The following is a 24,863-nucleotide window of genomic DNA, read 5'->3' on the forward strand; positions in this document are numbered from 1 at the left end:
CGATATGATATATATGGGTTCATTATTACAGGTATATTTTATATAAAATGTTTTATATGGAATTCTGTGTTTGTCAACTGTTTGCTTGTTACAAATACAAATAAGAACATATGTTTTTAGATGTGTTAATACTGCTTGAGTAAATACATATTTAACAGCATCAAAATAGGATGCATTTGGTTGTTGTCTTAGTCCTGTCAGACAGTTAGGGAACAGTAGCAGTGTCCTATCCACTGTTTTTGAATTATTGTGATGGCTACTTTAGTTTTCCATCACAGACTTTTCCTGTCAGGAGCTTAAAAGTTACACACACACAAAAAAAACAAACAAACAAAAAAACATAATGCATAACAATCAAAATATATATCCTGCACCTGGCTGTTCTTAGTCTTCATTCGCGCAATAATGTGCCAAAAAAATCAAACGCAGCATAGTAGTATTCAACGTGACAAAACTTGGGGATCTAAACTAGAATTCAAAATGAAGTTTTATGTGTTTTAATATTTCACATCTGTCCAACCAAGGCTCATTGGTGTATTACTGTGCCACATTTTGCAAAATTAAAGAAAAAAAAAATAACAAAAAGCCCGCTTGGGACTTTGAGGCGACAAGGAAAATAGCCCCCGCCCTCATCGTTGCGTTTTCGCTTTTGATTGGCTGAGAACGCCAGGCATTGAAGGCGAATTGGTAATCAGGTACTGTCAATCATTTTAGAGGCGTGTCCTTACGCGTCGTTAGGGAAAGCACAGCAAGTCCTCAGTACACACAAGTGTCAACCAAACCGGTCTCCTCCACACATCAACCGGTAGAAAATATAAAGATAAAGCGCTAACGGTGTGCAGAAGACCGGCACCAGGTGAAATGGACGAACCTTCGGAACAAATGAGGCCCCTCTTGAGAACAGTAAGTACCCGCCCAACACACTTAACCGCTGGCCCACCATTATATTTGTATGGCTCTTTGTCCGTATGTGTCCCCTGTTTGCCAAGCAGCCGTGGAAGTACGAGGGATGCTTGGGAGTCAGATTCAGTGAGGCACCATCCGGCGGCTGCTATTGTTAGCCGGCTTCTACTTCTGACACGTGGCATGGGTACAAGTTGTATCCAGGTCTCTTGTTAAGTCAGCGAAAGCGTCCATTCAAGTATGTATTTTACAGAAATCTGGTTCCCTGCCCAGTTTGGCCGCTTGGTTCGTCTTCATTTCTTTTCAGTTAGCGTTACTTGCTAACGTTAATGAATTAGCCGGGCACGAGCACAGTCATGCCTGTTCGGTGACGTTATTAACCGTAACGTTAGTTAAATTAAAATGTGTCCTGTTTGCTTGCAAGTGCGGGCATTAATGTGTGTCCAAACTAAAACATAAACACAATTAACTTTAAATAAGCCGCTGCTGTTGCCTGAGTTAGCCTGACACTAGTTTATAATGTCTGTAATTAACGTTTCATAGCTTTGTGCCAGCTTTATAGCGTTCCCCCCTCACGTTCAACAGGTTTACTCGTCTGTTACTTGATGTGTCCCAGCTAGTCACTTGGCAAGATCTGCTCGTACTTTTATAGAAATAAAGGGCTCATTTGCATATCAAATGCGCCCAAAATAGATCAGCTTTGTGACATGTCCAAGTCAGGAAATGCTGCTAATTTTACTGTGAAAGCGTGTGTGCGAGTGAAAAGGAGAGCAGACATCGGACTGGAAGACACATTATTTCGCGCAGTAGCAGGCGTGTGAGCTGCAGTAGGTTAACATCACCAGACCCTTTTCAGTGTGATGTTTTAACAGTTGTGGGTGAGTAAGTTAGAGACCCACATCCTGTCTGTTGGGTGTAACTTTAGTCTCAGATGCGCTGATGAGCATCACACAGCGGCGTGAACAAGCCCTAAAAAGAAGCTGGTTGCAGTGCTAAGTTTAAAATGCATGCTGACTGACATCAGTGCTGTTGTAGGGTTGTCCACCACAGTGTGTACCGAGATATGTGTGAACATGCATCAGAGGAAACTTGACCCCTGGCTCCCCATTGGAAAGGTTGCTGGATAACTCTACTTCTTCCTTGGCTATGAAAGTCAATGCATTCACTGTGACACATGACCTTTCAGGCAGTAATTCAACTGCCTGATGCCTAAAAATGAGCAAATTAACCTTGTACCCCTGAAACTGCTCATCCCAAACAACACACCATTGTTGAACTTTTGAGTCTGACAGTCAGCTTGTGTATGCATGTTTAAGAAACACAAGTCTGGTTTCAACAAGAAACTCTTGTTATTTTTATGTTAGGGGTCTTTAAAAATGTCATGTTCAAAGTGACACTGAGATCAGAATGCACTCCTCAAAAACAATTAATTTTTCTCCAAAAGTCAAAGGAATTGCATTCAGGAACATGAAGGGAGAACAAGACACACACGGGCTGTTGAATCTGAAAGAAATATATATACACAATTAAAACTTAACACAGCAAGTCAAATAACCCTTACATGCCAATCTTAAAGAAATAAGGATAAATTGGGTTCTCTGTTAAACTAACACGGACATAGGATAAGAGCTAAAGATTTAGATAAATTCCTCTTCCCAGAACTGCCTCCCCATGCAAAGGTGACAAGGTGAGCGAGAGGGCGTATAGTCTTTAAGTAAGGAGGGATCAGGTGAATGTAATCAGGTGAACAAGGGTTGACAAAGGGTGAAAACAAGTGCCAATTAGTGAGGAGGAAAGGAACTGACATGAAGGAAGGATGTGAAAAAATTAAAGAAAATGCGGATCTTTTATACAGCTTGGGCTTGAGCAATTAGTCATACCAAGAATTAACATACCTAAATATCACCAATGATCACCTGAGGCTGCGTTTGTGGCATTTTTCTAGAGGGCTACTTAAAGGACTCGACTTTGTGTTGAAGTTGCCAGTATAAGGCCAGGGTTACGCTTGCTTTTAACAGCACATGATGGCTGCCTCATGTATCCTGCCTCTGTTTGGAGCATTGACTGTGCACTGTCCTCAGAATTTAACACTAAGTGTACTTGATGCAATACGTAAATACATGGTACAGCCAGTGTAGGGGCAGTATGGGGATGGTAGCAGAAAGCAGAGGATGATGGAGAACTGACTGGCTCACTGTGTGTGTGTTGTGTGGCGGTCATTTTTTAAAATACTGGTGGTATTTCTCGTCAGTTTCTCACATTGGCAGAATGAGAGAATCGTACTCGCCATTGTCAAGATGTGCTTCAGTGCCTTCAGACCATCTACAGTGGCGCTGCTGTTGCGTCTTCTGCCACGATACCAGAATTAACAAAATAATAATCTTGAGTATCACCATGTTTTTTTGTTTTCATCATGCGAATCCAGAAGTTTTCTATGGTCTGGTGTGCCCTCCAGTGGTATCCTCCAGTCACATGTGTAGTACGTAGGCAAGTATATGATCAATTATGTTCATGATGCAGCCAGTTGTCTGCATGAAGGCATGGTTAAAAAGTAAGTAAATTTCTGGCCTTAGAGATGCATTTCTTACAGTTTTAAAACAATGATTTTAATGGACAATTCCCTCTGCAGCTATGTTTTGTATGTTTAACCTCTTCTAAGAGTAAGCCCATTGTTTACGCAGTCTAATGGGTTGTCTGATGTTTACTGAAAAGATCGGTTACATTCTTTTTTCTGACCCAAAAACTCTTCAAAAACTCTCACAAACCATGATTTGTTGTAATGACTTACCTATGGACCACCAGGTTTTCCTTTTTTATGTTAGGCCCATGTGTTGTATGTGTTGTATTTTTGACAGAAATTGCGCACTTACTGTCATTCTGAACTCTGAACTCACCCTGAACTCTGTTTATCACCTATGCTAACTTGGTCCAACAGTGTGAGCTTTCATAGAATTTTACCTCAGGTGTTTGCCTGCTTGCCAGGAGAAGAGGGATTTGAGCCTCCTGTTGTTCTACTACTGAAAGAGGGTTTAAGTCCAACCAGTGTAGGCTCTGTGACCTGGACTATTATTGGCTCAGCACTTACTGCCAGCGTTAGTGAGTGTTTTATGAAGCTCACTCACTGCATGGTATTGCTTTGATGGGCTAATTGCACAGAATGAGCCTCTTTGACCGTCTTATTGTGCTCTGTTCTGTACTGCTCAGCTATACAATGATAGTATGATAAAGATAACAAATTCCTGCTGAACCAGCTATAGACTAATTGGTGTACACAACAACAAGCCGGTTTATATTGTACCCAATGTACTTTCTCTAAGACTGAAATGTACTTTCAGAAAGTAGGATGTGATTAAACAGTACAATAGGCCACAAGCTTTTAAGGGCTTTGCGGAGGCAATGATGAAGTCCACTCAATAGAATGTGACAGTTATGTGCACCATTGCCCCTGGGTTCATTTTTGATTCAAAGAAGAATAATTATTTTGTTTTTACACAGGAAGGTAGCATAGTTGGCCATTTTTTCCAACTTTGTGCCTCACATTCACTCATTTCAATGCATTTACAAACAGTAGCTGTGTAGGTAGGAGAGATTGTCTTTCATTTACCTCAGCCACCCAGATTTCTCCAACTAGTCAGGGAATTTAAAGCAGTAACATTTGATCACTACCCTACTTTTCTAGCTTCTAGATCATTGCTGGGAGATCTTTAATGTCAGCCCCACTGACTGCGTTGACTGTAACATTTTGAAGCTTGCGTGTGGACAGAACATTGCACTAAAGGTCCATGAGTGTAAAAGACAGAAAAGCAGATCAAAGGGCCCAAGACAGCACTGATCTAAACAGTGTTATACTGTTGTCTGCCATGTGTACAAAGAGGATTTGAAAGCTCATCCAATTACAGGAAAACTTAGAAAACTCATCAATCCAATAATGCGGCTAAGTGTGGTCTGAGTCTTGAAGGTTGCTAGTAATGGGAGCTCGGTTTTCTGTTGTGCGGTGATACTGTAAAACATAGGAGGTAACCTTTGTTTCTTGTGTGTTCAGTGGGAGGTGCACACGCAACCCAGTGCCAGAAAAATCTTTCTGTCTTCCCTCATAAGTGGAAATCAGAGGATGGCTAACTGTATGTGTGGATGGATGTGTTTAGAGCTAAAACAATTAGTCAAGTAAGTGATGGGTAGATTGACAGAAAAAACAATAATGGAACTATTAAGGTCATTAATAGTTGTAGTCAGTTTTCAAGAAAAAAAGTCTAACATTCTCTTGGTCCAGCTTCTAAAATGTGACAGCTTGTTCATTTTTCTGTCTGACCTCATAGAAAGCTGAATGTCTTTGGATTTTGGACTGCTCATCAGCAATACAAGCAGGTTCATGCCTTTCATCTTGAGGTTTGAGAAATTGTGACTGGCTTTTTTCACAGCTTTTGTTGATCAAACAAGTTCGGAGGCCTAACAATCACAAATATAAACTGGCAGATTAATAGGTCATGAAAAGCATAATTTATTGCAGTCCTCAATATTGTATATGGATATATAATCGGTTTAACTTGACACATATTAGATCAGTATATAACTTAAGGCTCCAATATGCTTAATCAGAACTGCTTGTTGGCTAGTTGAAAAGCTTTGGAAACCCCCTCCTCCTCACACCTTTCTGACTTAAGAACTGGGGAGTATCTAACAACCTTCTGAAAATGACAATCGGACATTCGTGGTCACTTCATGCAGTGATTGGTCAGATATGTGGAAGTGTATAGTCTACCTCACTCTTTTTTTCATTATTTATGCACCTTTCATGTAAGTAAGAGTGCAGCACTACGAATGCCTTTCAGGAGAGACTGTCTGAACATCTGCGCCGTTATCCTAATAATTAAGATTTCCCCCTCTCTATGACCACCAGCTATTCATCCAGCCTCTGACTGGTTGGAACAGCTGTGTACGAACACTTCTCATTTCTGATGTGATTGGACAGCAAAGTTATATTGCATGAACCGTTTCTTTTCAAGCATAACCTGGCCCTTGCTCTTTTAGAACACTGTCATGTGGTTTGCATTAGAAGTTCTGTTATTGAAGTAATTACAGTTGGGAATGCATTTGGTTTGGAGAAAACATATTTTTCTTTTTTTTATATATAAAGTGGATGCCTCATATGTCAAATATGCTTGTGGCTGGGATTAGGAATGTTCTTAGAACTATTTTGTTAATGCTGGAGATGAAGAGAGGCTGTCAAAATGCTGTTCACAGCTTCCCAACATAATGCATCCACATGACACTTCTTTCTCTCTACATACAAAATAGTATGGGGCACAATACCAAATGTTATGAGGAAAACTGATGCACGCTGTATTTTCATAATACAGAACTACTAAACAATAATTATATTTGTAGCTGACCACAAAGAACAATGAACAGAAAGATAAAATGTTTGCCTTGTGCAAAACCTAAATGCAATCACAGTTTTTACAGACCATGTTGAGTTTACCAGTAACAATACCATGACCAACAATACCAGGCATGGCTCTGCTTTTGTCCTGTCCGCTTGATACATGTAATGATGGCTGTTGAGGTTTTTGGCATGCGAGAACATTTGATTTAAAGTACAGTACAACTTCACACCAGCAGTTATGCAGCATTCGCATTCAACAGTGCATTTCCTTCCATACAAACTGTAATCTTGTATAAAGAAGAGGTGTAAAGAGACAGCTGAAAGATGAATTATATCCTTTATCAAGATAAATTGTGTTTTATGACACCAGCTCCTCAGATGTGAGAAATTGCTGCTTTTCCTTGTCTTCAATCTAGTAAACATAATAATTTTTGGGTTTGGACTGTTACTCGGGGAAGAAAGTAATTTGTAAAAGTCATCCTGTGCTCTGAGAAAATGTGATGTACCTTTTTTACTATTACTCTGTGCTTTAAATTGTCATATTAATCAGTAATAAAAAAATAATGGTTAGATGCAGCCCCGCATTAAGGTAAAGCTGTATAATCTTATGTAAATCCTTATTTACTTAATGTCAGTTTGCTATAAGATTTTACTTGAAAATGATGATGTGATAGATTATTGATGGTAGTGCGTATGGTCTTGCTTTTTTGTTCAGTCTGCACAAGATCTCAGATTGTTTAGTTAAATCTGCCTGATGCCGCAACTCAGCCTTTAGATGTCACTCTTGCTATTTAATTTCATGCACTCTCTTTACCCCTCATTACCAGGGGTATCTTTTTTGGGGGGTGGTTGGTTTCACCTGTGACTTTATGGTTTTGTGGTTAGTCTGCTTGGAGCTGCCCGGCGCTGTTTTGAATGCCATACAGAGTATCTCTGGACTGGACTGGGATCCACAGTGTCTCCTTGATGTAAAAATTATTTACTGCTTAGGTTTCAGCAATATGTTATTTTTGCCCTACTCATATAACTTGTCGTTATGGAGTGGAAACAAATGACCCACAGTTCTTTGTGAAATTACAGGTTGTTGAATGACATGTCCAACCTTCAGGCTGTGATAAGGATTGTGAATGTCGAAGTCATTTGGAATCTTAATGAATGCACAGCTATCTGCTCTTTTTCAATTCACTGCACCCTCAGAGGAATGCCGAGCCCTCACGTGTGCTTCTATTTATCTGTGTTGGTGGGTGGTTCTTCATTTGTGACCTGAATACCTCAGCGGGTGAGCATTTGAATGTCCTCCAAATGTGTGTGTGTGTCCTACGTGTGGTGGTGTGTATGTGTGTGTTTTTAGGCTCTTGGCTGGGCGAATGAAATATTCATGGTGGCATGGTGGGATTGGCTGCTGAGCAAAGAGCGGGCTGACAGGGTAGAGCAGAGCACGGTGCGTTCTGAAGCAGCCCGTTCCCTCTCTCTCTTCCTCTCTCTGTATAAAGAGATGAGCGGAGGAAGAGGTAACAGACAAGTGCGACGGGGTCTCTGGTAGCGCTTAGCTCACACACACGCACCTTCTGCAACAGATATAACCAGCATAAAGAAGGAACTGGCTAACATCCCTGCTGCATTTGCTTTGATGTTTTAGTCTAAATGGATGAACAGAGCGAAGGGGAGCATGTGCTTACGGTACGTCTGGTCCTGTGTTTGTGTGTGTGTGTGTGTGTTGCTTTATGTGTGCTTGACTGTCATGGTGCACTCGCACAGGATCAAGTGGCTGTGTGTGTGTGTGTGCAGCTTTATTGGTGTGTGTTTGTGTTTATATTGGCTCTTCCTCTTGTGTTCTTCCACGGCAGAGTGTAGCCATGGTCTGTGCTAATGAATAGGGCAGGTGGTCTGTACATTTTAACCAGAGGAAAAAAAAGGCAGTGGTGTGGGCATGAGGGGGATAAGGTGAAAGAAGGGTGAGGAGATGTTGGCTTATCGGACATGCCTCTTGAAATGGAAACGTTTCCCTTGTACTCTTTAATCGCCTCAAGGAGCGGGACTGAGAGGAAGCCGACACAGACAGTTATGGCTGCTTGAAGGAGTGGGACAAGGAGAAAAGGGAGGAAAGAGGAGAGAGACGAGGAGTGTCAGGGAGAGGAGGATGAAAAATTGGTCTGCCAAGGTAGCTGAATCCAAACAAGGTGCATGCTGTCAATGGAGATGATTGTTTACTGGCTGACGTGAAAGGAAATGAAATACTTGTTTCAATTAAGTCTAGCTAAAAGCATAAACTCCAAAAAATTCTTTGCCCAGAGTGGAAGCAATGGCCAACACACGTAAAGAGGAAAATATTTTGAGGCAGAGAGAGGGGATGGCTTCCATCTTTGTGTTTTTATGTATGTGTTCATGCAAAGTGTGTGCATGTTTGGAAATATTGATTACATCCAATGGAAACTATAATTATCTGTTTGTTTTTCAGTGTTTCTGCTAGTGAAATATCTTCCCAGCTCTTAAAACTTGAGGTTAAACTACATCTTCACTCAGACGACATTAGATACACGACACGAGCTACTGACTGCCTTCTTAGTTGTGCCCTGTTCAAATGTGGTGAGGCTTCATGGAGGGAAATAGTTGAATCGCTAGTCAGCACAAGTCAGCAATGTAAAGCTGCCTGATCAGATTCTATAATTGTTTTCTCTATGTTTATGTTTTGTTACCCAGCACCAGCTAAGCAACATGGATGTTGCCTTTCTGAAAAGACCAAATTATGTAACACGATTTGTACATATAAAGTAATGTACACCACTTGGTTAGCAGCAATTTATAATCTCTCAGTTGCCTGTCTCCATTATCTCTCTGTTTTCAGAAATAATTTAATTGGTTACATAATTTAACCTCAATTGGCAGTAAATATATGTCAATATTCTCATCCCTAATATGCAATTGTGCATTTGGCAGTGTGACACAGAGAGATAAATAGTAATCTCAAGTGACAGGTCTCTCACTATGTAACACATCTCTTACGTCAGTCTCTAGCAATTGGACCAGGTCCCAGTAAAGCAAGGCTGGCAAAGAACTGCGATTAGAGGGAACCAGGCCTGCTGGCTTGTTGGGTGGCTGGTTGTTTCATTCACTGTCTGGTTGGCTGCAGAGGGGTTTGGCTGCTATTTGGTTAAATCACTCCCACACAAACATGCATCTAACAGATGTGAGGTTCAGCTACATGCTGTCAGTGAAAAACGACTTTGCGTCAAAATGCAAAGCTGACATGATAAGTTGGCCTGTAGTAGCACTATGGAGCAGTTCTTTTCTATGCGTGGGTCCGAGTTTTGTTTGTCTAGTCCACCTGCACGAGGTCGTGGGCGACGTGATACACATCCCTTCCAAAGTTCTCACACTATTCCACTGATCTACAGGTGACGGTAAAGTTATGGTGGCAAACACAGGAGAGAAGAAGACTGCTTTCTCATAAACATGGATGTAAACAATGCTGGATTTGTATGATATTTTTAATATTAAAATGGTTGCAAACAATCATTTGCAATCCTAGAGTCATGGCTGAGAATGAAGTCACACTCCCTTTGTGTGTGTATTTGTGTAATCTGAGCTTCTCTGTTCCGGCCCGTGTGCATGTTAGTGCACGTGAGTCCTTTCCTGTGAAACTGTTGGTCAATTATAAAGATTCGAAGAGAGTGACCTCTTACACTGCGCTGTAAAATCAAGATGGCACAGTGCAGTTTGAATCGTGCACCTCAAGCAGAAACCTCAGGGCCTGAAAACTGAAGCCAACGCAGAGATGTCAAAAACTGCAGTCCCTCAAATGGCCACTTGAGCCCCGCTCCAAAAGCAAGTCAATCTCCACAGACCCCCATATTAACATGCCCAACTTCACAGCAGAGATAAACATGTTTGCAAAAATATGTTTTTGGTCTCTATTGGTAACTTCCCTGTTCATAACAACTGTACAAGGGTGACTTGTTATATAAATCAGTTGTTTAAATTATTTTAATGCTCAAAGTTATGTGCAATTATGGATGTGACCGCTTTGAGTGACAGCTAGCCGCTAGGTTTCAGCAACAAGACTTGGAGATTTGGGAGAATTTTCGTGAAGAGCCAGAATATTTTCACATCTAAATTCATGAATTTAAGGGATGATTTAGCCCAATCTAGTGTTGGTGATTGTTTGAACAGTGGAAAAACTAACCAAGATGGTTTGAATGAGTTTTAGTTGTATGAAATGTGTTACACATGATCTGCAAGGTAGAATTACTGTTTTTGTCAATGAAGTCTAGTAATGTACTGCGTGGCGGGAAAAAAAGCAAAGCAGAGTTAGTGTTTCTTGAAACAGTGGAGAGACTGAAATGATTTTGGTAAGTTTTATTTTGTTTCTGTCGAGTCTGAATGCAGTATGTTTTACGATGATCTGCACAGTAAAATGGCTGCTTTTGTCAATGGAGTCTGGTGGTTTTGACGAGAGTGATGTAATGGCTGTTATAGGTGCAGGTGTGTGCCCATTGGTTTTGGTCTGATATGCTGGTGCTCTAGTGCAACATCTTGTCGCAGTGAATGTCATGTATAGAACCTTAGAGAAAAATCAGCTTTGCCATTGTTTTTTAAGAAAGGAAATACATTTATCGTGTTTGACCTCAAGGATCTTCAACCTTTATGTCATACTTGTTGAAATCCTTGTTTAAAGTTCAATGATGAGTTCAAACAGAGTGTTTTTGGATGAGCACATGCTAAGCCTTGTGTTTATTCTTAAAGGTTCATGTGAATGGTAAATCCCAATCCCTGCATAAAACCCAACACATTGGTGAGTTTACAACCTAAGCTGCTGTAGAAGCCAGTGAAAATCCTCACATGCAGACACACTTAACTCATTAATATTTGTTCCAGCCCTTTATCCCTCATGTATACAGCATAGAAACTATAGTAGAACATTTTGTATTCATATTTGGTGTAACCCTGGACACATCACTATTACAGAACAACTCTGTAAGGACATTGACTTGTTAGCCAATAGCATTAAGCTATTATATCTATTGAGTTGGCCTATCATTGAATATTCTAGATTTGAATAATCCAATTGAAAAAAAAGACAGAATTGCCATTATCCCATAAGTTACTGTTTTTGTTTTTGTTTTTTTACTGGAAAAGTCAGTTGAAGTCTAACATATTTAAATCTTCCACCATAATGTCAGGTGAAAACAATTCCTGAGTTGGATGTGAATATATTATGGCTGTACACACTGTTTTCGCTGCTCTCCTGATTCGGTGAGTTAAGGGTTTATTTCCACTAACAACAACAATAAACTTGCATGGTTATAATGTGCAAAAATAGATATTTAAATGGTTTGAACCCAAGTGTTTTTTCAGAAAGAATAATCAAACGTCATTTTTGGCCAGTCTAGATAGCCCGACTATCGAGGGAATTTGTTCATGTTATTTCAGTCGCAGTGTACATTCCCCCCTCTGCAAACTCTGAGGCAGCCTGTGATGTCATCAAGTCAGTCACAAGCAAGCTACAGACACAACTCCTGCATGCCATACCTTACAAAATAAACAAATAAAATGATGAAAAAACTAACCTAAATCTTGGTTCATCTTTCTCTGTTCCAACAGTTATCACAAACTTCTCCAGGAGAGGAGTGAGAGAGAGAGCAGACATTAGAAAAGTAGCAGGGGGAAAACAGCGTGTAGAGCCAGTACATTTTCACATCTAACTTGGGAAGTATTTGCACTGGACGTTATGACCAAAGGGATTTCCAATACATCGGACTTCAACAGAACAGATAACAGAAACTCTGGTTGTGTGAGCCTTGTCCGTCATGCAGTGCGTTTAGTGCAGCAGCCCAGGCCCACGCAAAAACAGCCATGGCAGTAGTGCTGCCTTAATTGAATATTCATTTTCACAATTGAATGTCTGCTTGTTTGTTTTTTACAATACGATTATGTATTGCAAAGTATTCGTGGACAGCCCTTGCAGGAATTATTTTATGATGCCCAAGGGGACGACATTGACAGTCTCACACAATCGGCTGAGAAGGAATCAGGGAGGGAAAAAAAGTTACAGGAGGAAGATGGAGGATAAGATGGTACAACACAAACAACCACAACCAAATCAGTGGAGTCTGGAGGGGCCTTAAAACCATCTCTGGTGACAAGGAACGCACCTCCCAGCCTGTGGGGGACTGACAGTTCCTGAATGATCTGAACTTTTTCTTCTGTAGGTTTGATCAGTCATCTGCCCCTCCCCCTGTCCAGTCCTCCCTGCTGCTGCCCCTGCGGCTGCCCCACCCACATCCCCTTTCTCACAACATTTAACTCACAGCCACCCTGTGCATCCACTGCATTTCCTGTCCAGTGCCCTACTCCCCCACCCACAACCTCCAGCACTTCACCCCCCTGCCCCAGTTTGTCCCTCACAACAAACCAAGTGAGGAAGACTAAAGTGAGAAAGTCTGCTGATATGAATGGCATCAGCTCAAGTCCTGTGCAGACCAGTTGTGTTGAATAGTTGAACACGTTTTCAACCTGAATGTGAAGCTGGGCAGAGTGCCACAACCGAGGAGAACATCCTGGTACCATTGCCAAAGACTCATTGTCCATCTCCGCCCTGTGGCGAGCCCATCAATGGACCCACTACTGTTCACTTATCAGCCTGGCATCATTGGGGTGGATGATGCTGTCATCTGCCTCCTACATATATCCCTCTCTCACCTGGAGAAGGCTGGGAGCACTGTGAAAATCATGTTTTTTGATTTCTCCAGCGTCTGCAAAACCATACAGCCCACGCTTCTGAGGGAGAAGTTGAGGCACACAGGGGTGGACCACCACCTCACAGCATGAAACATGGCTTAACACTGGAAAAATAACACTGTAAATTTCCCTGCGGTGGGATTAATAAAGGATTATTTTACATACTATGTGAAAAGCACACAATAGATCTGTTAGTCTTTAATAGCAGTTTTATTAATTGTTGAGTGAGTCTTTGTCTCTGATGAGCACTCATTGCAATGCTTTCCCACCAGTATTAAAATTCTGAATTCAGCATTTCATGCAGCTGGCTGACTGTCTGACTGTAGCTAATCAATGTGATGTTGCTATGGAGTTTTATAGGCTGCTACCACTTTAATGCATTTAATGCATTGTTATTGCCTAGTCTTCTCACTTAATTTAGTCAATTTGTGACAAATGTATGTTTTGGTGGTGAAACCTACATATTAATCATTTAAGATTTACAAATTGGAAGTTGGTATATAGGCGACAAGACAGTCAAGGGGATCATTATGCAGGACTGGTTTGAGGATTTTCTTTGGATATCTTGATATGTTTTTCTACTGTGTTAGACTGGTCAGTATTTGAATCCATTGTAGCTACCATGAATTCAATGAAGCCACAGCATTTACAGCAACACTACAAGTCTACAAGTCCACTGGCGTCATTTTGTCTCACTTATTATTAATCTTTTCAAACTCATATTAGACTTGATGTTGTTTGCTGACAGATCTGGTTGGGAGCAGATAAATTAGGGCAATTGTAAAAATCCCATAATTAAGTTGCTATAAAATATATTGAAAGAACAGTGTTTGATATTCGTGATTTTTTTAAATTTTTCCACAGATTTTTCCACATTTTATCATTGTTGTCTGGGACCAGCATTCCCACAAGGCACCCATGTGAGAAAGAATAGAGGATGAGGGGTAGCAGGATTAGAGAACAGAAAGATGAGAAATGATGAAGCACTTGTTGGCACTGTTGGCACCTGGCAGGTTGCCTGCTGGTGTTGTTTACCCCTCTTTGATTGTTATTTGGAACCCACTCTACTTGTCCACATTTGCCCCTGTAAGTGAACTGAGCCAGGCAGGGCTTATCTTGTACCACACTCCATGCATGTTTCCAGTTCTTCTGAACTCAGACTAGAGGTGACATTATGGTCCCTGATGACATCAAGAAGCTTCTGATCAGAATTCCCCACTGTGCTTGGCATATGTTTTGTCAGTGGCAGAGGGAGCAGAATGTGGCGCATCCTGTGAGTAATGCCTCTGTCGTGTGGTTGCACACATGTCTCAGTGGACACTGACAGGCCAGGAAACACTGTGCTTACATTCAAGTCCACAGACGTTTCCAGATTAAACTCATACCATGGTTACGTTTGAATTCACTGTGTCCATCTCTGTATCTTGACCACTTGTTGACACTTATTGTATAGTCTAGTTACTATTCTGTTGATCCAGATGTACTATCGAACACCATAGAATCATAGTGATTAGACGCAAATGATGTCCGTGGATCCATGTAGGAAAGACAACAGTGCTAGGCACATAAAGGCTGGCTTTCTTTGCTGTGTAGATATGGCCAGACACGCATCTGCCTTTTGTCATCAGTCCTCTATTGATTACACTATGTGGCAGCTTTTCTTACTCAGCTGGCATTTTTTTCTGTGCTACAAGCCCTCCCCTCTGGCAGTGCTCCTACAGCCTAACCACAGCTGTGCTTTGTGGACATAATGGCCCTCCATGGCCCGTGGACTGCGGGTGATAGACTAGGGGTTTATTTTGGACAGAGCTATGTGGCAGGTTGCATCATGCGTTCTTAAATTGTACCAAGCAATGTCAGGTCCAAGGCACAACAGACTTTGACACGTGCAGATACTTCACTAAACTGGCATAACGACAACATACATAGAATACATGATCATGGATGTTTGTACATGAACAGGTGTTTATACAGTAAAATTAACAGATTTGCGGAAGTGGTATTTTAAGAAGCTTAGGAATAAGACGATACTCATGAAGCAGAAATTGTTTAACACTAGCTTTGTGTGCCCTGCTTGTAAACATTGGTTCATGTGATTCCTACAGAGTGGGAAATTGGAACTCTGGTCAGTAGCCAAACTCTCTCTGAAAACTTTCTCTATTAATTGATTTGTTTTTAAATTAAAAGAAAAGTGGTATTGACACACCACAAGACATTTAATCTTGTTTTGACCCTTAAGGAGACCTTTGTTTTATATGTACAGTTAAAATGTTGTTTAAATTGACAGTATTCGCAATTAGCTGCTATCAAGGAATCAAGCACAGATGTTTATACTTTAGTATATACCAGCTGAACATAATGTTTGTTAGATCTGAAAGCCTAGATGGTGTCCAGTCCACCTCTATCACTAATGACCAGGAGGAAACAGTCCAGTCCAGTCACTGTTGGTCAGTTTACTCGCCCGTAGTGTGCTGTGGGAGGGAAAAGCTCTAGTTACTAGAGATAGATTAATGTCTTGCTGCTCCTCTCCCTCTCTGCAGCTGAATTATTACCGCTCCTCATCAAGGCACTGTCAGAGAGCAACACGGCTCATTATCATGCAAATCCACCAGCAGCTGAGAAACACACACACACACAGGCTTACAAGTGCACACACAAGCACAGTCACAGATGGCATCATTCATTGTACGTGGGGCTCTAACAGGAGAATGATTATGGTAATATATGTGTGGAAATCTGAATGTCACGGAAGACATATACATAGTTGTAAGGCTGTAATGAAACAGGGAGAACAGGGAATGGACATCGAGTGTGTGCTTTCCATCAAAATGAAACTACAGTGTGGTCGGTGGAGGTGGCTGCATGTTTGGGCTCAGATCATCCACGTATCACGTATCCTTTCAGTATGTGGCTAACATCGTCACCTTTTGTTTCCCCTCTCTCCTGCTTGGCAGCAGGGCTTCTCTGTGATTGGTTGGAGGGATTGAAAGGATCCTCCAATTGGGGATTGTGTTGCTTCAAAGTGTACATGAGGCAGGCAAACAGCACATTTGTTGTGTTTGAAATGCAGTGTCTGGTCATGTTATATGGCCTATGTAAAAGACTGACTTTTAGATGTCTAAAGATTCATAGAATTGTATGTTTTTGATCACTTTCGGGCTCAGTTGAAATACATGGAAATTCATTTTTAGTTTCATGGACTGTTTTCCGCAACCTGTCCCACCCTGTTATCAAAGCAGAAGCTGTCAAAAAACTGTCACTGTTGCAGACTTACTACTATATAGCCCTAGTTCAACTTGGTCTTTTCAGCCTGGCAGTCAGGGCTAGCATTAGCTCACAGTGACCCTTTGGTATTTATACACCCTATATGAATGTCTGTCTAAAATAAGCTTTTCCATCCTGGTCACAATACATCATGTGTCATTGAAACACACACGGATCATGGAGCCAAGTTGGCCTGACTTCTGTCGATTTTCTTTGTGGTCTTAGATTACAGCTGGAAGTGTTACAGTGATTTAAGGTGCGAAATTCAAATCTCTCACAGATACGGGCCTGCAGTGTGCCACTGGTGTGCGGGTTGAAGTCATTTGACATGTCGGCTTTATTTGATGCTGTGCTGTGATGTAATGATATGAGAGGAAGCTAAAGGAGTCTGCTTTTATTTTAGCGGTTGTGGTCTGGAGTAACATTGGTATCAGTTGCTGTATTCTGGTGGTAGACCCAGTGACTTCCTCCCGCACATTTAAATCTGTTTTGACCACACATGCAGCAGTAATTGGAGACAGTGTCTCTGTGGCTGCCTTAAATGTTCTGGCACTTAAGGGCAGGGAGTCAGGGACCACTAATAACAAGGTTAGTAACAGACAAACTTGGGTTTGGGTTAAGGCGGTTTATTTTGCCTGTGTGTGTGTGTGTGTGTGCGTGTTTGTGTTGAATTACATTTGTGTCTTTGTGAGAACCAGCTGTGAGTTTTAAACTGTTTAAAGTTGTTCACTTTTTCAAGAGCTGTTTAAGTTAGAGTTTAAGGTTAGATTTAGGATTGAGCTAACCTCTGGTTAAATTTTGAGGTTAAGCATGTACTGCTGATGGTCAAAGCTATGTTTTGGAGCTGAGGCATGAGTGTCTTCACAAGTAAACAAATTGTACGTGTGTTTGGGTACTGTAATAATTGTGTCAAGGCAGTATGATTTAATAAAAAATATTACGTACCTGTGCTGTTACAGATCCCAACGTCTTTATGTCTCCTCTAATTGGATCTTTCTATCTCTCGATGTTTCAATGACAGCGATACCAGGCTAATTACTTTCACTAAGGTCACAACGTTTTTTTTTTTTTAATGAGTGTAGCCAGCCTCTTAATGTTGGTATGGGACTCGACCTTTATCGCACAGACTATAACCATGAATACATTTTCTGATACAGACAAATTGGCTTATGGAAAATAGCCAATTGAAACCCTCATAAAGTACCATTGATACCTTGCTGCATTATACAGTACAGGCTATAAAGAAAACCATGAGTGGCTAATCTGCTAAATAATTAATGCTTTTATTGTTAATATCTTCTGCCAGTTTTAACTTGTTTGTCAGAGTATGTAATTTTGTTCTGGACTATATATGAAACCAGATTAATGAATTATTTACTAAATACACATAATAAAATTTTGTCGAGATAAAAGAGCTGTTTGTAGTAGCTGTTGGCATGTAAAGAACCAAAGTAGTTCGTTTGCTTAACTGTCATGCTTAAACCCAGAGCTATGGTGTAAAAATGGGTAAAAGAAACAAACAGGCCTCCCTACACACTACAGGTGATTCGCATATTTGGAGTGGAGGAGGAAACTGAAGGATCTCCATGCTGTGTTCCCTCCAGTCTAATCACAGCCAAGCCAGTCTCTGCCAATCTACTCTGCTTAGTGCCAATACTATTGAAAAAGCTGAAGTCTGATAGAGTCAGGGTCTTTTCTCTCCCTGTCGCTTCCCCACATTCTTCTGCTGCTTCCAGACTCACTACATCTTTCAGTGCCTCACCAATCCTATATCTTCCATTGCTGTCGTGACAGCTGATAAAACGAATGAGGTGTCATCAACGCACAGCAATCCTACTTCAGCTTCCATATCTATTTCTTTTTGATGACAGCCTGTTGGAGTTCTTAGAAGTTGGACTAAAGCTGTACTCAAATATATTGTCTGTCATTGCTGCTAATACTGTGCTCCATTGCAGTGATGACACATCATAATGAATGTCTTTTGTGTCTGTTGTTATTATCAAATGCAAGTCAGACATGAATGTGTTTTTTTTCCTATTGGGTCTTGTCCACTGGTATCTCCCCAGGACTCACACTCAAGAGGGAGCAGCTATTATTGTCCAGTGAGCTGTATGACTATTACTATTTAAAAAAAGTAGACACCATTGTACATGATACTCATGCATCTTTTCCTCTCTCTCCTTCTGTTTTTTTTCAGGGTCTGGATGAGGAGGCAATAGTTGACCATGGGAAGACCAGCTTCACCACTCACACAAACTATGAAAAGGAAGATTTGGAAAGTAAGTTTAAAGCTGCTGAGACTTAAAGTGCTTTTTTAAGTGACGGAAAGGAACGACTCCAAAGCCAGCACGCATTAAGTGAAATGCTGTATGAAAGATTCTGTTTTCAATTCCTATTAAACTCATATTCATTCATTCTTTCACTTGCTGCTGATCAGGCTAAGTCTACAACATCAGGCTAAGCAAACTTGAGACACTCAGGACCCTTATGATTGATTTTGTTGCTTTGGGTATTTTGTAGTAGGGTTAGGAAATAATAATATCATTTACTGACTTTCAGTACAATCACATTAATGACAATTAATCACAATTAATGATTTCATGAAAAATGTAATTTAAAACCTAAGAAAATGTAATTTACATATGTGAAGAAGAAGAAGAAGTGAAGAAGAAGTTTGGATATAGCTGCACTGAACAAGATGATTTTATGTTTTCTATATATAGTCATATTATGGTGTATGTTGATGGGAAAATATTCTATAAAAAAAATGGTAAGATGAGATAGTGGGTATAGAGTGACATCTTATGAAGTGTCAGTGTTGTTGACTTGCAGAGAAAGTAGCAGCACCACAGACGTTATTACCACCACAATATCTCCCTCAGGTGTCAGCTACTTGTCGCTCTGTCCCCCCCTCCAGCTCACTGCTCTGTCTTTATGTGGATCCACCACACTTCATATCCTCCATTCTCTCCCATTGTGACACCCCTGGAGTCCTCTGCTTTTTTTCTCTCCACCCTCTTTCATCTCCTGTGTCTTTTCCCTCTCTTTCTCTTCCTCTTCCCCCCTTTCTCCATCTCCGTTTCTCTCCAGCTGCTCATGCATGTCACTTACCCGTTCCTCTTAGTGCTGGATCTTGGTTTCATTCCTCCTGGGTTCCCTCTCAAATCAAAGAACGATGACTCATCTGTGAAGAATGAGTATTGGCAGAGAGTGCAGGGCGAAAATAGGGCGTTTACATCTCAGAACACGGTTCCTGTGTGGCAGTAACAGTAATGAAGGGAAGTGGATGAAACATTGAAGGGGAAAAAGAGGGGTGAAAAAGTTAAATCCTGTGCTCTGCTTCCCTTCAAGCAGATGAAATGGAGAGAGGCTCTTTGTCTTCTGTCTCAAATGTTAATGTGTATCTTTTCCTTCTCTACTTGTAAATGACTGGGACTGTGATTCTGTTGTCAGTTGTACAATGTGGCCTATATATTCCAGATAATTTCTTGCATTTGGAAATTGATTTTGATCTATTGCATTTAGAATTCAGTTTACGTTGTTGGTGTTCATCTGGGAACAGTCTGACTTAGCATTTTGTCAGTTTGTTTGCTATAACTGTTAATAGAGGCAGAAATCTGCTGTTTGTGATTGTTGGGCAAAAAAGAAGTAACATTTTTTTCTATTAGAAAACAGCCAAAATTTGCCCTGCAGAGGTTACAGTGTTTCTGGATGGAACTTGTTGTAGATGTTATATGATATTTTTGTGTACTTGTATACTTTTTCTGCATTCCTAAATTTTTCCTTTCTAATTTTAGTGAAAGAGAGTGGTCAGGAAAGGTGTCTGAATTGTAATTGCACTTTTCTTTTCTTTTCCCCAGGCCACAGAGCAGTGTATGTAGGCGTCCACGTTCCTCTCGGAAGGGAGAGCAAACGGAGGCATCGCCACCGAGGACACAAACACCACCGAAAGAAGAAAGAGAGAGAGTCTGAGGAGGGGAAGGAGGATGGCAGGGAATCCCCCACTTATGGTTGGAAACTCTCATCTCATCTTAAATGTCTTAATGCCCACATTTAGTACCAAACCCCACTCCACTGATTTATGTTTTTCTCTCTAAATACCTCTCTCTACTGATTTTCTATAACACAGTATTCTCTACCGTGCAGTTAATGTTTACTTTTGAGAGCCTTCAGTTGTGTTTTTTCATACACTAAGGACTAACATTGTCATGGACTTGCATGATACAATTGGAAGGCAACAAAACATCTTCAGTTAAAACACATCAAAAAGCAGAATAATGGGTAGACATAATTCTTCATGTTCAACCTCGTTTGGCAAAGCAATTGGAGGACAGTTGTGGGAGGTGTGAAGGTGTGAGTTTGAATGAGACTCCCCTTTAACAATGCACAGATTTCCAGGTTAGAGCACCACTCTGCTTAAGCCCTCTGTGTATCTCCACCTTTAAACAGTTCTGAATAAATCATTCAGCTCTTAAAGGCTTTAAAGGCCACTGGGAATCAGCCTCTGACACTGACTGAAGGCGATGACATTTTCAAGCGTTGTGTGAGTGTGTTTGTGTGTGAAGTTGCTACATCAGCTCAACTGCAAGACTCATAAATCCCCAGACAAAGCAAAATCTGTAAGGGGTTAACTTGTCCTTTTTGAACAACAGAAACATTGAACAAGATACTATCAGACTGGTTGTCATGTTAAGCATTGACTGAGAGCACAGAGCGTCATTTATAAGACGAATATTCTGAAACAACACTTTGCTCATTTACACAGTTGGACCTACTGCTGGTGTTTAAAATTTTCATCACATATTCCACTTGAGCAGAGACACGTACGCACATCCCTTCCAGCAGCTGAGTTGGGAATTACGGTTATTGAGACTTGTGCTGTAATGTGCTGCTTTATTCTCTGTTTCTGCAAATTCATGTTCAATAAGAGGATGGCAGATGATGATAGATAATAAATAACACAAATCCTTCTTTTTGTTGTTTATAAGTGAATAATGCAGTTAGTGTGCAGGGTTTTCCAACTAGCTGTTATCTTCTACCCCGAATACATCCCATGTATGAATTACTACAACTGGTTAAGGAATAGAATGTAGTCTGCCATCGTGTGTAAAGTGTTTTGATGTGTACAACAATGTAAGGGCTTAGCTGGATTGACCAACTTTTGAGATGCTCCTCAGTTGAAAAAAACACGCTTGAACAACATTTGTAATTTGTTTTTCAAATGAAAGGTTGCTGTCAAATATTTACACCAAGTTTCTGGCTGCAGTGTTTGACATTTGTAGACAGGGTGTTTTTGTAAAATAGGAAAGGTAAAGAAGGACTTCAGATTTTTGTAATTTAGCCGGAGAAAGTTTTCCGACATCCTGCACTTTATATCTGACAGGCAAGATAAGGATTGATGAAAATTGGCCTTATTCGCTGGTTTTTAATGGGAAATAAATTTGTGTGTCACCCGCATAACAATGTTACTGAATTCTGTGTTTGTGGTTCAGTAGCAAGTTAGTGACCCAGAAAAACTGTTTGACAGCCCATCTTTATGCTCAGGTATTGATATGGAATAACAGTTAGCAGCCGCAATCAATATAAGTGTATTCACATGTGCTTAATACACAGTAGACCACCACAGCGTACCCATGTGTCAACAGAAAATAACTCCTTTTTTTGCTCCCAGTCATTTCTGCCTCCCTGTGGCGTTTGGTCTCATAATCTGCCATATCTATTTCTGTTTTCTCCGTGGTTCCAGATGTCCTGATATCCGCCCACTAATTCAATCAGACATGAAAAGAAAATTGCTGGAAAGCATTTACGTTTTCATTATTCTCTCTTGCACAGTTCTCAAGATTTCTTAGCATCAAGCCTGCAGACTTGTTCCGTCCCATGTAGTGGGATGAAAAGCTGTAACAGCGATGCTATTTTTTTGGGTGCGGTTGCAAAGATGATTCTCTATCTTTGCACCTATATTGCATGGTATTGTGTTTTGACACACACACACACACACACACACACATGTTTGAGATTAAGACATCCACTTAAAGGTGCCCTGTGGAGTTTTCATGTAAATGGACAAAGGTTATGTTTACATTCAGTCTTACTCACCAAAACATGTATCCCTGAGGTCTAGCAAACAAAATGCATTTCCTTCCTCTTAAAACAAATCAAAACAGATTTTCTGAACATGTTAGTGTTTTTGCAGCAATGTGTGATGGGTCGCCCGTGAAAGAAAAAAAAACATCCCATGAGAATTTTTCTGTTATCACTGTGAACATTGTAACGTTGGCCCTTGCCCACTCTTTGTGCAGACACGCCATCCCAGCGGGTCCAGTTCATCCTGGGTACAGAGGACGATGACCTCGAGCACGTCCCCCATGACCTCTTCACTGAGCTGGATGAGCTCTCCTTCAGAGATGGCAGTGCCACTGAATGGAAGGAGACTGCCAGGTCAGAAAGCAGGCCAACAGCATGGTGACAGCCACATGAAGTGAAAGCAATACAGAACGCCATCAACGCGTTGGCTTTTTGTACAGATATCAGTTTTCAGGATCTTTAATGTGTCTGTGATAGCTTTGTAGCATGGTCATAAAATAAAATCATTCGGCGTTAACTGGAAATGTGCACATTACTATGAAAATTGCTAATAGTATGATTTAAACCTTACATTTCTGCAATTTGGTATTTTTTAATTAGAATTCCGTTCCTTCCCTGTGATTAAAGTACTTTATTTAGTTATGGTTGATGGGGAGAATTGTCTAAATCGCAGTGAAGTTTGGTTTTTAGCTGTGTATAGCTATCCTAAAACATTTTACCTCAGACACAGACTAAGCTCCTACTCAGCCTCAGGTCCCAAAACCTCTCAAGGGTTATTTTACTAAGGAGTTTGAAATTGTAATGGTGACTTGGCTTGCATTTTAGACATTTCCTTCCCTTATAAAACTTGTGTTCAGGAAAAGGACAGATTAAGTTACTGAGTTTGCACTGCTTCAGTATCCACTCTGAAAAGTGACATCTGAATTTATATGAGCCAGACCAAGATGTCACTGAAATAAAACTCATGTTTATTTTTTTATGCCTCTGTGGGTTGTCTGTCCGTCTGTCCCATTCTTGTGAACTCTGTATCTCAGGAATTGACAATCTTTCACACAAATGTCTACTAGGATATAATGATGAAGTGATATTATATAGTGATATTTTATACCCAAAAGGTCAAAGGTAAACTTCAGTGTGAAATCAGTGAAGCAAAGCTGTAATCCACCACAAGATCACTGGTTTTGCTGATTTTGAGCATCAGGTGATAGTGGTTTCACTGTGTGATGAAGCTCACTATCAGACCTCTGTACTCCTCTGTAAAATAGTGTCTACGTGGAGACAGAATGTTTCTCAATGGAAATTATTCACTGGAATCATACACATCAATATAGTGATGACTTCCATTTTTTCAAAAAATACACTTAATTACCTTTTTTCCTTCAAAGTCTTCACTATATATATTATGAGTATGGACAGGCACGGATGCAAAGTGCAACTTGATTGATTGGTGGAGGCATGCAACCGCGAGCTGGTAATTCTAGTTGTTAATTATAATTAGTGGATTCAAGTAAACCATTTTTGTGTGTGCGTGTGTGTTCTTGTGGTGTTTATTTACAGATGGCTAAAGTTTGAAGAGGATGTGGAAGATGGTGGGGAGAGGTGGAGTAAGCCCTATGTGGCTACGTTGTCACTACACAGTTTATTTGAACTGCGTAGCTGCATTCTCAACGGCACAGTCATGCTGGATATGAGGGCCAACAGCATTGAGGAAATTGCGGGTAAATTTTGCATTACTTTTTTAAATAACTTTTTAAGATGTATTCATTCAACAGATATTCATACCATTTTAATGTATTTCTAATGTAGCATTGTGGTGAAACGTATGATTTATAGTATACAGTAATATTTGTTTGTCTTGCTGTGTTTACGTCCCTGCTCCTGCCTTTGTATAAATCAGACATGGTGATAGACAGCATGGTAGCATCAGGCCAGCTGAAGGAGGATTTGCGCTCCAAGGTGCGGGAAGCCATGCTGAAGAAACACCACCACCAGAATGAGAGAAAGCTCAGCAATCGTATCCCTCTGGTGCGCTCCATTGCTGACATAGGCAAGAAACATTCTGACCCACTCTTGCTTGAAAGAAACGGTGAGATCCTGCGCACTCGTATTTCTTTTTCCTCCATATTTTCCACCACTGGGGAGCTGTTCCTAAAAATCCACTGTTCAAATCCCTCAATGCCAGCGTAGAAGGTGGATGGTAAAGTGAGTAAAATCTAGGGAATGATCTATATTGAAGCAGCTGGTCCCCCTAGTGAAAGAGAAATCTGGGTGCTAATGACTGTGCTAACCTGTTTGGCTGGCCTGGCTTGGGGTTTGAATTAATGATTGTTTTCACTCCATAGGATGACATTCAGGAAATATTGCTTTCCCTGCAACTGGAGTCAGCATTGTGTGGTCTTTTTTGACTGGGCATGCCCACAGTGGTGTTAATGTATGGTGTGCATTTTATCTTGAAGCATTTCTTCTGCGGTTCTAAGAATGAAAGAAATAT

At 40.7% G+C, this 24,863-nt stretch overlaps 1 protein-coding gene across 6 annotated transcripts in view; it reads left to right on the forward strand.

The window, feature by feature from the left end:
• The first annotated feature begins 783 nt into the window (after nt 1–783).
• The window catches only part of LOC121619416 (sodium bicarbonate cotransporter 3-like), a 43,653-nt gene continuing 19,573 nt past the window's right edge, over nt 784–24,863 (forward strand). For 5 of the 6 annotated variants that reach the window (XM_041955124.1, XM_041955123.1, XM_041955122.1 and 2 more), the window contains exons 1-6: nt 784–903; nt 18,486–18,567; nt 20,149–20,298; nt 22,588–22,726; nt 23,930–24,090; nt 24,270–24,458. In XM_041955124.1, the coding sequence (XP_041811058.1) occupies nt 862–903; nt 18,486–18,567; nt 20,149–20,298; nt 22,588–22,726; nt 23,930–24,090; nt 24,270–24,458 (763 nt within the window). In that variant the 5' untranslated portion in view covers nt 784–861. Of the gene's footprint in view, nt 904–7,831; nt 7,967–18,485; nt 18,568–20,148; nt 20,299–22,587; nt 22,727–23,929; nt 24,091–24,269; nt 24,459–24,863 lie in introns of those variants that run through there. The other variant, XM_041955119.1, reaches the window with a different exon arrangement.

This window comes from Chelmon rostratus, chromosome 16 (genome assembly GCF_017976325.1).
Source record: "Chelmon rostratus isolate fCheRos1 chromosome 16, fCheRos1.pri, whole genome shotgun sequence".
In the NCBI taxonomy this organism is placed as follows: Eukaryota; Metazoa; Chordata; class Actinopteri; order Chaetodontiformes; family Chaetodontidae; genus Chelmon; species Chelmon rostratus.